Raw genomic sequence first — 14,494 nt, 5'->3', positions numbered from 1 at the left:
AAATGACTGGGTTTATGGAAGAAGGTGGCTGTAGTCCCAGGGTCTGGGCCAACTCAAGACACAGCAGTGGGGCCCTGCGCTGGCGCAACTGCTCTCTATTAAATGAGGCGTTGGGCTAAATGCCCTACTCAAGGTCCTCTTCAGCTCTGGCATTCTCTAGTCTCGGAGAAGGAGCTCTGGATAGTGGGGAAAAATCTACATGTGCACGGATTCATGTAAATACACCTACTTATATTCAGAGCCTTGCCCCGAAAAGCCAGGAAATCAGAAGAGATGCTGGGAAGTGTGGGGACTCAAGAGTGGATCTTAGAATCAGAGGAGTTAAGTCCCAGCTTGGAAGCTCACTATAGGTGTGTGACTTCGTGCAAGTGACTTACCCTCTCTGACCCCCATCCCTTACCTGTTGAATGGAGCTAATGACACTATTCACCTCTGTGAGGCAGGAGAGAGGCCCCAGCCTCCACCACTTAGAGACTCCTATATATTTAACAACAAATAACTACCAAACTAGATTATCAGTTGCCATGTATTTTGTGTTTATTTTTTGTAAAACAATTTAACTTTATTTTTTTAAAAAGATTTTATTTATTTATTTCAGAGAGGGAGAGAATGAGAGATAGAAAGCACGAGAGGGAAGAGGGTCAGAGGGAGAAGCAGACTCCCCGCCGAGCAGGGAGCCCGATGTGGGACTCGATCCCGGGACTCCAGGATCATGACCTGAGCCGAAGGCAGTCGCTTAACCAACTGAGCCACCCAGGTGCCCCAAACAATTTAACTTTAATAACAAACGGAGAACCTGAGTTAATAGGAAATGCTAACATCAGTTTCCTGGTTCTAACAGTGTACTACAGTTATGGAAGATATCATTGGGGGAAGCAGGGTGAAGAATACACAGAAATTCTCTGTACTATTTTTGCAACTCCCTCTGAGTCAAACTATTTCAAAGTAACAAGTTGTTTTTAAAATTAACACGCAAAAATAAATATTACTGTATATATAACCTTATTTGAAGATAAAGTCAAAAATCTAAATTTGAGGGGTACCTGGCTGACTCAGTCAGTAGAGTATGTGACTCTTGATCTCGGGGTCTTGAGTTCAAGCCCCATTTTGGGCATGGAGACTAGTTAAAAAAAAAAAAAAACTAATTTGAAGCTTAATGGAAATGAGATACAACCTGGAAAATCTACACCTGATCCTCCCTAACTTGTTCCCCTGCAAGAAGCCCTAGTTATATGAGGCTTAAAATAGATAATACACACATAGCTCTTAGCACAGCATGAGGCAGAGCCTTGACATCAGCTTTTTTATTTATTTTACAGATTTATTTATTTTAGCGAGAGAGAGCACGCGCCTGTGTGCAAGCAGAGGGGAGGGGCAAAGACAGAGGGAGAGAGACAGAATCTGAAGCAAGCTCCACGCCCTGCACAGAGCCAGGGCTCGATCTCACAACCCTGAGATCAGGACCAGAGCCAAAATCAAGAGTCAGACACTTAACTGACTGAGCCACACAGGCGCCCCGATGTCTGCTATTTTTAAATACAATAATTATTGGGGGGCACCTGGGTGGCTCAGTTGGTTAAGCGACTGCCTTCGGCTCAGGTCATGATCCTGGAGTCCCGGGATCGAGTCCCACATCGGGCTCCCTGCTCAGCGGGGAGTCTGCTTCTCCCTCTGACCCTCTTCCCTCTCATGCTCTCTATCTCTCATTCTCTCTCTCTCAAATAAATAAATAAATCTTTAAAAATAAATAAATAAATAAATAAATAAATACAATAATTATTATTACCTAAAATGGCCACGTAAGAAAATAGCATTCCATTTTTGCACTGCTTGCGCCACAGCTTGCCCATTTTGAAAAGATGCTCTGAATGTAAAGTTATTGACATCAAAAGGGATTCATAACATATTAAGGGGAAAAACAAGTTAAAAATTGTTATGACTAGTTTTATTCTATTCTTTTTTTTTTTTAAGATTTTATTTTTAAGTAATCTCTACACCCAGTGTGGGGCTTGCACTTATAGCCCCAGGATCAAGAGTCACATGCTGTACTGACAAAGCCAGCCAGGCGCCCCATCCTTTTCTTTTGCAAATCAGTATAGTGTGTACCTAAGAGCACAGACTATGGAACCAGATTGCCAGGGTTCAGATCCCAGCTTGGCTACTTACCTATGTGACCTTAAGGTACCTAATCATTCTGGGCCTCGGCTTTCTCATTCATACAACAGGTTTAATAATAAAAACCAAATGGATTCTTGAGGATTAAATTAGTCTATACACGTAAAGTGCTGGCAAATAGTAACGTTCAAATGTAAGCCATCACCACTTATTAGATTTTATTTTATATTAAGATATGCTCATCAGGAAAGAGTCTAGAAGAACATAAACACCAATAAGCAGCAGCAACTACCCCGCATGCCAGGAATGCAAAGGACTTGGGTCTCCTTATTTTTGCTATGTTCTAATTTTTCCATAATTAATACAGGTTAAAGAACAAACCTGAAATTCTTAGGATAAAAGATCTTTTTAAAATTTTTAAGATATGAGGGTTCTAGAGGGGAGGGGGTTGGGGGGATGGGTTAGCCTGGTGATGGGTATTAAAGAGGGCACATTCTGCGTGGAGCACTGGGTGTTATGCACAAACAATGAATCATGGAACACTACATCAAAAACTAATGATGTATTGGGTGCCTGGGTGGCTCAGTTGGTTAAGCAACTGCCTTTGGCTCAGGTCATGATCCCGGAGTCCTGGGATCAAGTCCCACATCCGGCTCCCGGCTCAGCAGGGAGCCTGCTTCTCCCTCTGACCCTCTCCCTTCTCATGCTGTTTCTCTCTCTCTCAAATAAATAAATAAAATCTTAAAAAAAAAAAAAAAACTAATGATGTACTGTATGGTGACTAACTTAATAAAATTAAATTAAAAAAAATTTTTTTAAGATACCTATCTGGTTTCCATATAATCACCTGAAAGAAAACAGGGAGAAGACGTCTATTAACAAGAACATCAACAGCAGATGTACCCTCACCTCAGAGACGGTTCCTGAGCTTCCTAGTATGTCAGAGCAGCTAGCTGGGCGTCTCCCCTGGCCCGTGGCTCTCAAAACACATGCCCATGCAGGTCGCCGATGTCACAGATACATATTTTTAACCACGCAGGGAATCCAATGTCCAAATTTACCTCACACTCACACATATGGACTTACTACCAAAGAGAAGAGATTATAAATGCAGATTAAAGCTAGTCATGGAAAGTGCCCTGGCAAGCGGCAACCCAAGGCACAAAGCGTTCTGTGGGTGCCCCGTGCTATTGGCCCCCCTGCCGTCCCCAAGCAGCAACCCTTGACAGTGTAGACCCGCGCCTTCCTCCCCAGAGTGGCTGCCTTCCCAGCCCGCCTGCCGCCTCCTTCTTCGGCAGCGGCCATGGAGGACCTGCCGCTGAAGGACGGTGACCAGCAGAACTCGAGCGTGCCGAGGAGGCCGGGAATCCAGGCCGGGGGCTCAGCCGGCAGGCAGGAGGTCGCCCAGCTGCACCCAGCACTCCGGCGGAGCCCCACCGGCGGAGCCCCGGGCGAGCCACTGCTGGGGAGCTGCCCCTGGGTCACTCGGCTTCGTTACAGGAAGACAAAACACCGGCCTGTTCAGGGTCTGCCCGGCGCATTGCGGGGAGGAAGTTATAAAAGCTGCCAACATGGGTTACCGCAAGCGTTTCCCTTCTCAAATACGCCGGGAGGGAGGCCCTGCCTTTCTTCCTCTCCCCCGCCTTCCATCTTTTCGGAAAACTTTCTGGGTCCCGACTGTGTTTGTTGACGCCCTGGCCTCTCGGCCGTTCCAGCGCAAGGGCGATTCCCCCTCCTCGCCATTCCCTGTGGCCCCTGTTCCGCCCCGCTGCCCACAACGTGCGCTTCCAGACCACACGGCCCACTGGCTTCTCGAAGTCTGGCTCCGAAACCAAATAAAAAGCTTTTCATTTACACTCCAGTTTATGTGCAGCAGCTCAAAAGCCTTATTTCCATGTCTTACACAGTTCCCACCTGAATAAACTCCTTTTAAGTGCCACTTTTCCATTTGTGGATTAGGAAGCCGAGAGGAGGTCTGAGGGCTACCCCACAGGCCCCTTGGGATGCTCCAAGCAGGCAGGGGTCAGCGTGTCCTCTCCGGGACCGAGAAGACGGAGCGCTGCCAGGCCCCTGAGCAACGCACGCACACCCCATCCCGCGGCAGCGCGCTCACAGGCGGCCCCTCACCTCGCCCTCCCCCCCCCCTCCCCGCGCCTGCAGCCAGCGCTCAGGCATCACCGTGGTGGAACGCACCGCCCCTCCACTCCTGACTTCCGTCCCAGCGCGGGAGGTGCTCGGTGTGGATCCTCTGGGGATGAACCCGGGACAATACCTGGGGAGGGAGCTACCGACCGAACGGGCGGACGAAGCATCAAGTGCTTACCGCAGCGACGGGCACAGAGGGAAACCCCGTCCGACGGCACCGTCATCACTCGAATTCATTTTTCAACGTGTGAAGCCCGTGTTCCACGCGAGATGTTAGGTATAAGCAACACAGACACGGTCCCCGGCCTGAGGAGCTCACGGTCTGGGGATATGATAGACCAACAGCCCTACTGTGTGTGAGGACTGCCGCGGGAGCCGTGTGCACACGTGATGCACACGGGGAAAGGGGCGGCTAACTCCTCCCTGAGATCTGGAAATAGTGATTGCCGCAAATGGTGAGAAGGTCAACGGCATCTGGTAGCTTGCAGCCTGACTTCATTTCCCACCTCCGCCTTCTCCCACTCCCGTGGGCCTTCTTGCTGTACCCGGGTCAGTTCCACCCCCCCCCCCCCCGGGGGCCTCTGCCTGGAATGCCCCCCACAACATTCTCATGATTGGCGCCCTTACTTCACCAGGGTCTCTGCTTACGTGTCCCCTTCCTGGTCACCCCAAAACACTCCTCTGTCCCATTCCACTGCTTTACTGTTCTTCATTCCCCAAGACTGCATTCAAATCTATGTGCTTACATGTTTCCTGTCTGTCCTCCCCACTAGAATATGACCCCTGTGAGTGTGTGGATTTTTTTGTTTGTTTGTGTGTCACTGTGACCTCTGAACCTAAAACAGTGCCAGAATCAACAAATTATTAAGGAGCCACAGATAGAAGGTCGGGACATTGAGAGTCCCTCCTGCTCCAGCAAGAACTCTGGACCCTGCCCACGTCTGCCAGGCTGGGTTCCCTCAGGAGGTCCCACTAGGCCCAAATGAGCCCCTATTCTGGTCTCTCCTTTTGGCCCATCACTAGGAAGAGCGGAATTGGAACCACTCTGGGAACGCCCCGTACCCAGCCAGTCTTCTCCTTGTCCTGCCAATCTTCAGCGGTTACGTTTCTGATAAACAGCTCCCAGCAACACGTGCCAGGACTAACAAGCAACACCAAAGGTGACTCCTATGTCTGACTGACTTGCCCTCTAGAGTCTGCCCTTCCCAAGGACCAACAAGGAGATCAAGTGAATGAGAAAAGGCCCAGCAACCCCCATATACACGAAAGCTGCCACCACTGACTGAATGCTCTTCCCCCCCCAGGGCCTGTGCCAAGGTTCTGCAGACCTTCTCTCATGATATCCTCACACGCTCCCTTGGAATAGTTACAGCTCCCTCATGTTACAGAAGAAGAACCAAAGATCACAGAGGTTAAGTCATTTCCCATGCTCACACAGCTAAGTACTATCATTGTCAGGATTTGAACCCCAGTCTGTCTGATTCCAAAGGCCATGCCATTACCCACTATATCCCTGTGCCTCAGCACTGCCCAAAACATTCTCCCCTAGTGTGGCTCTGCCTCCCTGGTCACCAACAGTGCCCAACAGGGCAGAGGGCCTGGGCTCTGGACCAGACTGGCCTGGGCTCAAATCCCCGCCTTGACACTTCCTGTGTGTTTGAGCAGGTAGTTACCTTCTCGAAGCTTCAATTCCATCTGCACAGTAGGGTGAAGGATACCTACCTGAGATGGGAAGCATGACCAAAACACCCATCAGGTGCACAGCAAACCAGCAAACACTGCACAGCCAGTGAGAAGCATCTCGGGTGCGGGGGGGGGGGGGGGGGGGGGGGGGGGGGGGCGGCGCCTGGGTAGCTCAGTCAGTTAAGCCTCTCCCTTCAGCTCAGGTCATGATCCCAAGGTCCTGGGAACGAGCCCCACATCAGGCTCCCCGCTCAGCAAGGAGCCTGTTTCTCCCTCTCCCTCTGCCTGCCGCTCTGCCTACTTGTGCTCTCTCCCTCCCTGTGTCAAAAAAAAATAAATAAAAATCTTTATTAAAAAAGACAGAGCAGTGTGAAGAAGAAGAGGCGAGACCGACCCCCAGACCGGCCAAAGCCCGAGCGCTGCTGCATCCCGGCGTCCAGCGCTTACGTCCCGTCACCGTCACCACCATGCCCAAGAGAAAGGCTGAAGGAGATGCTAAAGGAGATAAAGCCAAGGTGAAGGATGAGCCACAGAGAAGATCTGCAAGGTTATCTGCTAAACCTGCTCCTCCAAAGCCAGAGCCCAAGCCTAAAAAGGCCCCTGCAAAGAAGGGAGAGAAGGTACCCAAAGGGAAAAAGGGGAAAGCTGATGCTGGCAAGGATGGGAATAACCCTGCAGAAAACGGAGATGCCAAAACAGACCAGGCACAGAAAGCTGAAGGTGCTGGAGATGCCAAGTGAAGTGTGTGCATTTTTGATAACTGTGTACTTCTGGTGACTGTACAGTTTGAAATACTATTTTTTATCAAGTCTTATAAAAATGCAGAATTTTGTTTTACTTTTTTTTTAAGCTATGTTATTAGCACACAGAACACTTCATTGTTTTGGGGGAAGGGCATATGTCACTAATAGAATATCTCCAAAGCTAGATTGATACAAGGGGAAAAACACCTTTCCCTTCTAGTTTTGAGAAACTTCCTCTTGGCTCCCAGGAGGAGGGATTCCTTGATGTTGACACACATGAGCCGCCTTGGCACAAATCCCTCGGTGGTGTGGAAAAACTAAAACTCATTTTTTTATGTCTTCTTCTCCCTGTCTGCCTTCAACATAGACTTGACTCCCTTAAACCCAGAGACCTGTTGGAACCTGACCCCCAAGACATGGTTCCCAGTATGTCAGGCAATCTGGACTTTACAGTGTCACCACTGAGATGGCATCCCTCAAAAAAGTTCCTTTTTTAGCTCATGGATCTTCAGATTGATAATTCTGCCATTTTCATTTCATTTCCTGAAAGTCAGGGTCGGCTTGTGAAAAGTTGTTAAACAACATGCTAAATGTGAACTGTCAACCCTCACTCTAAACTTTCCCTGTTCAGAGCATCTACATGAAGACTTCATTGGGTTTTATAGTGGCTTTCTGATTTTGGTAGTCCATTGAAGAAGGGATTTGAAAGTTGTTGTATACTGTTAACAATCGTCTGCCCATGTCCTGCCTGAAATACCATGATTGTTTATGAAAAGTATCTTTAATAAAAGCTGGATACAGTTTGGCTTGGGAAAAAAAAGGAGAGAGAGAGAAGCATCTCGGGACCAAGTCTCTATTGGCCACAGCAAGCCTCGCACTTCTCCCAGCTGGGTCCTGCCTAGTGGCCACTGAGGTCTGGGTCAGAGGCTCCCTCTCTGCCTCACAGAAGAGCGCTCCCCCACCAAGAGAGCACAGTGCACACGGTCCACCAGCACCTACTAAGTGCCAAACCCATTTAAGTACATGAGCTCTCATCTCTAGTTGCATGTCAGTATCACCCGTGGACAAATTATAGGATTTATTAAACCAATGTGCTCAACATCTCATAGCTGGGGCAGGGATTTGAACCCAGGCCTGCCTGACACCAGGCCACCTTCCATGCTGACGCTTCAACCTACCCACTCAGGGACCGATGCTAGGCACTGTAGAAATTTCACCTTTCAATAGGAAACTATGGCACAGTCCTGTGGGTATCCAATTCTGGTCTGGTTCACTGTCCTTGAGCTATTTATCACCTCTTAGTAAAATGACTTTTTACTTTGTTACCTACCTGTCAACTGGACTACATCCTGCCATCTTGCACATTTTCTCACTCCTCAGCAAGTTCTCAATTGTGGTTTCCCATTTTTCTCCCATTCTCCTGACCTGGCTTCACTGAGAACTACAACCTGACTGCTGACTTCCTCATGGAACTCCAGAGGGGTCGTAGCCCACCCTCCCCGCCAAGATCTAAAGAAGCCCGGCAGGCTGAAGCTGGACGATCTGATAAAAACTTCAAAGGACTCCTTGCCATCGCAGACCCTGAGTCCCCCTCGGTTCAACAGTTTGCACCATCCAGCAAATGTCCTCTACCACAAGGCCCAACAGATGGCTCTGCGGATACTCAATGAACAAATGGCAACGGAACAAGAAATGAGCTTAGATCATTCTGAGGAAAGAATGGGGTCTCTTTCTGTCCTTGAACACAGGAGGGACAGACCAAAATCTCTCCTTGATGAAACTTGAGTCAGGCTTCTCTGACCCCTCTTCACCACCAGGCCTCTACTTGCCCCTCATCCCTCCGGGCCTGCACAGCCCAGTCTTGGCCAGAATCTGCTCCACTGGTTTAGAGAGGATCCCCTACTTCGATGTGTTAAGACCCCCCTAACCCTCGAGATCTCCTCTTAGCCATTCTGCATCCACTGAGCCTCTCATTCTGTACTTTGGCGAGCAATCCCCACTTGTCCTTGTTGTATTCAGAGCTGAGCCCCAGCTCTCTCTCCTCCTGCAATACCCTTTTTGTGAGAGCCCCGAATAAAATCTGCCTTACTGTAACCAGTGTCAGAATAATTTTCTTTAACAATATACTAAGGCTTGCTTCAAGGGAGAAGGCTTCCCCTTCATGAAAATTCTCCATTCATATCCAAGTCAAATAGCACCCCCAGATCTCCTCCAAGAGCTTCCTCTCTCTCTTCCTGACTGCAAGCAAACCTATAGCAACAACTGCATTGGTTTCCCCGTCACCAGCCTGAGGATCTTTGTCTCTCACAGGCTGGCTGCCAGCCCCCGGCTTCACGACAATCCATTCACGCAGAGAACACAGCTATGAAAATACAGAAATGCATTTCCCATCTGGAAACGCCTCAGAGCTAAGTAGTATGTGGGATGTGATGGTGTTCGTCTACCAGCACAAAAATGAGGATAAGAGCAGCACTACTGACTCGAGGAGACTGCTAGGAGAGAGAGAGCCAGTGCGTCAGCAAGAGCTAAATTTAGCACTGAAGCCTCGAACTTCACTCTTTCAGGAAAAAGAGCAGCAGGAGAATGTATGAACATATTTATATGAAAGAACCTTTGAGAGGTGGAGAGAATCCACATCCTAAGTGACCTGCTGCTACTTCTAGAAGAATGAGGGTGGAGAAGGAGCTCTCCTAGGGAGCCTGGCCCCAGGTCAGGGGAAGGGCTCTACCACCCTCGCCCAAGAAACTAAATCCCCCCCAGCGGAACATCCCTTTGGACCCCACAGTACATAGTACTAGGGAAGTACAAAGGAAGCTGCAGATTGGGAAATTCAAATGTTAATTGCTGGGGGCAAAGGGAACAGGTGGATTTTGAAAAACTGGAACTTCTGGAAAAACCTGTAACAGCTTTCAAATAGATTTTGCTTTCTAGTAGAGTGGCTTCTATAAAAAGACTCATCATCTAGGCACCAAATGCCTACAGAGAGGCTTTGGAAGCCTGGGAGAAAAGACAGAGAAGCCCAGGCAATTCAGAGTGGTGCTGGAGCTCAGGCCCCAGCTCTGCAGGTAGCCAGCTCTGTGGGGTTGAGCCAGGAACCCCCTCTCCAGGCTAAACACCACTGTCTGTGAACCCAAGGCTGTGCTCTAGGACATTTTCATATCCTCAGATACTTTATAGTTCTGGATGTATACTGCATAGAAAAGGGGATGGGCAGCATCGGATCCCTCCCCCACCCCCGCTGCCTGCTCCAATCAAGCATTCTGCCTTGACCTCAATAAAAGATCTATTATTAAAACATTTTACCACACTCTTAAAAATATATTGGTGCCCACAAAGGGCTAATATTTTTACTATAAACAGAGTCCTTATAAATCAGTAAAAAAAATATAAGCACTCCAACAGGAAAATGAATAAAGGGTGTAAAGAGCAATTCACACACACACAACCAAACACACAAATAGCTATTAATTCTATGAAAAAAAAAAATTCAGCCTTACTGTAACCAGAAAAAGGGCATATTAAAATAAAATTGAAAGAGCTTTTCCCACATATCAATTAGCAAGTTCCTAAAAATCCATTAATACCCAGCAAGGGCCAGATTCTGAGAATTCTGGAGCCCTATCCACCACCTAATTTATCGGGGTAACCTGACCAGATAAAGACAAAAATTCTTAAGTGGATATCCCATTTGACCTTCCCTACCATTCTAAAGCTCTGTTCTACAAAATTATTTAAGGATGGACATAAAAGAGGGGCGCCTGGGTGGCTCAGTGAGTTAAGCATCTGCCTTGGGCTCAGGTCATGATCTCAGAATCCTGGGATGGAGCCCTGCATTGGGCTCCCCACTGAGTGGGGAGTCTGCTTCTCCTCCCTCTGCCTGCTGCTCCCCCTGCTTGTGCTCTCTCTCTCTCTCTCTGACAGATAAATAAAATCTTAAAAAAAAAGATATCCTTAAGATATCTGTAAGGATTTAACCACAATATTGTTTTATAATCCTAAAAAATTAGAAACAGTCTTCTACCTAATAAAAGGAATACATCTAAATGGTGGAATGTAACAATTTAAAAAATCCAGCTGTAAAAAAGACGTAAAAATATATAGGAAAATGTTTCTATCATACATTAAGTGAAAAAATACAGATTCTAAATCTATATATACAGTAGAGTCAAATTTTATTTATAGTCTATCTCTCTCTCATATATTTAAAAATACACATAGGCACACTGAAATCAATACTGGAAAGAAAGAGACAAAAATGCTGCCCGTGTTATCTCTGGAGGTCTCATGATCATGGGTGGTACTTCCTTATATGCACTATGCTGCTTTTTAAAAATTCTTAAACAGATAAGTCATTACTTTTTATTCAGAAAAACTCTACATTATTTTGAAAAAGAAACAGATTTTTGAAAAGTGGGTCTCTCCTTCTTTCCAATACGTGAAAGGCACTGAACAACTCCAGCCAGAAGCCTGCCCCAGCCCCCTTGCTCAGGCTAGCATTCAGAAATCTCCTTCCACATCTCTATCTCTGACCCCTAAGGAACTCTCAGTCCCTAGGCCCTACTTTTATGCTTCCCCTCACCCTCTTTCACTCAAACTGATCTGTCATCTGCCATCCATGCAAAGGTCAGATCAAAGTCCAAGTCCACAACAGACACTGAGGGATTCTCCAGTCCTTGTCTATCCTAGCCGTTTACCTTCAAGCAAATGAAGCTATAGAGTGCTGATGGTTTTCATGAGAGTGTCACCAAAGGAGGCTGTTCCCTCCGCTGAGCCTCTCACAACCCCTGAAGTGAACAGCCATCAGCACTGAGGTTTACCAAGTTGAAGGCAAGAGCCTGGAGCTAGCTTATAGTCCAGGGCTTCCCCAATCCCTCTGCCTGCTGACTCCAGGCCCTCCTCAGCCAGCCAAGGAAACCCCTGCTGGGAGGAGATGCCACCCTAGTGTCCCCAGCCCCATTTGGCCAGGGGCATGCCTGTCTGCCCATCCTTCAGTCTCCCTCATTCATCCCCATCTCAACCCTCTGTCCCCTCTCCTGCTTCTGTAATAAAAAAGTTCAGGGAAATTAGAACTTCCTCTCACAACTCATTAGTTTAATTAAAATGGTCTAATCTTCTGCTGTCCTATTTCTCATTTTCAGCCAGAATACTGTGAGTCAGAACTTGCTCAGCTGGGATTGATAGAAGCCACCAAAGTCAGCCTGGCTTAAGTGGGGAAAAAATGGAATTCATTAGCTCCTGTCATTGGGGAGTCCAGGGTGCACATCTAGCTTTAGGCATGGCTAGATCCAGGGGCTCAAATACCAGTGCTCTATTTGTCCTGTTTCTCCATTTGGTGAGCAAGCTATCCACTAAAAGCCTCACACTCACGTCCTACCAATTTCAGCAAAAATAGACCACCATCTTCCTCAAGAGCTCTGGCAGCAAAGTGCTGGAGAGAACTCAACTGGCTCAGATCACATGACCACTTCTAGGGACACCGGGCAGAGGTCAGCCCCACCCAACACAGGAAAAGGTATTCTCTTCCTAAAAGGGAGTGGGAGATCCTGGGAACAACATCAACAACAGATTTCCACCTAAACAAATCTCTCTCACTTTAAGAACAAGTCTGTTTCTTGGCATAAGCATTCACTGGCAGCAGTAAGCCTGAGTGACACCATAGGGCTGGGGTCACATTGCCACCAGGCAGAGTGAATTATTAGCTAACTCTCACAAGAAGTGCTCCAATACTATAACAGAAATCCAGATGAGAACAGGGCATGTTTTAGTTAAGTTTACTGAGGTGTGATTTACGTACAGAATTCACCCCTTTTACTAAAGAGCTCTATCAATTTTCATAAAAGCACAGAGTTGTGTAACCACCACCACAGTCAAGACAGAGAACATTTCCATCACCCCAAACAGTCGCTTTGTGCCAACCAACCCCTGCCCCCATTCCCAGCCCCGGCAACCTCTGATTTGTTGGACGTCCTTATAATGGTGCCTTTTCTAGAATATCATGAAATTATTCAGTGTGTAGCCTTTTGAGTCTGGCTTCTTTCACTTATCACAATGCTTTTGAGATTTATCTATGTTGGTGTACATATCATTAGTTCATTCCTTTCATTGTTGAGCATTGAAGATATATAAATATACACACACACACACACACACACACACACCTATGTGTATATATACACACACACCCCAAAATTTTTAAAAATTCACCTATTAAAAAGCTTGATCTAAAATACTGATAAGATGTATAATTTTATGTTATCACTTCAACAGATGTTTAAGTTTCCTCTGTGTGCCTAGGAACGGGGGTTACATCAATAAGCGAGATAAAGTATCCCCGTGGTGCCTTCATTTTAAACCAAAGAGACAAAATAAATGTTTATCAGGTGGTGAGAAATGACAGGAGGCAACACAGAACAGTACAAAAGATGGAGGGGGTGGCACTGTTGTAAAACAGTGGTCAGGGGCGCACCTGGGTGGCTCAGATGGTTAAGAGTCTGCCTTCAGCTCAGGTCATGATCCCAAGGTCCTGAGATCGAGTCCTGCATCAGGCTCCTTGCTCAGTGGGGAGCCTGCTTCTTCCTCTCCCTCTGCCATTTCCTCCACTGTGCTCTCTGGCTCTGTCTTTCTGTCAAATAGACAAATAAAATCTTTTAAAAAATAAAAAAAAAAATTTCAAATAAAATTTAAAAAAAAAAAAAGGTGGTCAGGGAAAGCCTCTGAGGGATCCAGAGGGAACAAAGAACCAGAAGCCTTGAGGTGACTTACACGAAGAACATTCCAGGCAGAAGGAACCAGCAGAGCAGAGGCCTGGGGCTCACCGAGCTTGGAGTGTTTGAGGAGCAGCAAGCTGACCAGAGGCTGCAGTACGCACAGCAAGGGTGGGAGATGAAATGGGAGGGAAGGCAGAGCCTCACAAACCTAGGTAAGGGCTTTGGGTTTCACCCAAGTGAGGCACGAAATGATTGAATCTAGACGCCCCATACCGTTTGCCTTCTCCACACAGACGTTCAGGTGGCTGAGACCTCAGAAGATGGTTGCACAGCCTCTAAGTAACAGCAACAACAAACCCAGTCTGCACACCCACCACCACTTCATAGAGGAGACCTCCTGGGACCTGTGACACCACCTCACTATCATCCTCGGCCTTCCAGTAGGACTGGCCAAAAATTTCCCAGCTCCACGTAAGGTCACCAGATAAAATACAGTGGAATCTGAATTTCAGATGCACAATGAATAATTTTTAATATAAGTGTGTCCCAAATATTACAAGGGATATATTTATACAAAAAAATGAAAATGAGGGGCTCTTCGTTCGATAAGTAAGAATTCCAAGACAGTGGCAGCAGAGCATTGAAGCAGGAAACCCTTCTAAGTACAGGGACATGCATGGCTATGCTGGATGAAGTTGCACAGTGGAGCTGCTGCCCCTCTCCCCAGACAGCCCTCTTGTCTCCATGGGAGACAATTCAGAGCTCAGCCTTCCTAAACATCTGACCTACCGCCTCCTCTTTCCACTGCCTTACAGAGCAAACCATCCAAATGGAAACTCAAATTCTTGGCCCCACACACGCTCCCACATGTGCATCCTCCTTGCCTTTTCCCCACCTGCTCCGATGGGAGCCACATCCTTCCCTCAGACAGAGCACCCTCCCCATCTGAGCCCTAGATCCCACCCCCTCCTGCCCCCACAAGTGCCTGCACTATTCGTTACCCACCTCTTCTCTGTCACTGCAACCTCAGGTCTACCAGAAGTCTACTTCTCACCAGCAAACCAACAGGACCAAGTCTTCGCTGTGTTTTTGTTTTGTTTT

At 47.4% G+C, this 14,494-nt stretch overlaps 1 protein-coding gene and 1 long non-coding RNA gene across 2 annotated transcripts in view; one reads left to right on the top strand and one right to left on the bottom strand.

The window, feature by feature from the left end:
• The window catches only part of LOC113928889, a 124,838-nt gene that overhangs the window by 71,144 nt on the left and 39,200 nt on the right, over positions 1-14,494 (bottom strand). The gene's annotated exons all lie outside the window — the stretch shown is intronic.
• LOC113928888 (non-histone chromosomal protein HMG-17) lies at positions 6,411-7,393 on the top strand. The gene has a single exon (XM_027605146.2). The coding sequence runs from the start codon at positions 6,411-6,413 to the stop codon at positions 6,681-6,683; it is 273 nt and encodes a 90-aa protein (XP_027460947.1). The 3' UTR covers positions 6,684-7,393.

Source organism: Zalophus californianus, chromosome 5 (genome assembly GCF_009762305.2).
Source record: "Zalophus californianus isolate mZalCal1 chromosome 5, mZalCal1.pri.v2, whole genome shotgun sequence".
In the NCBI taxonomy this organism is placed as follows: Eukaryota; Metazoa; Chordata; class Mammalia; order Carnivora; family Otariidae; genus Zalophus; species Zalophus californianus.
This window is presented reverse-complemented; position numbering and strand designations above follow the sequence as displayed.

Coding starts and splice junctions, on each gene's coding strand:
- LOC113928888 (XM_027605146.2), top strand. CDS start 6,411: ATGCCCAAGAGAAAGGCTGAAGGAGATGCTAAAGGAGATAAAGCCAAG.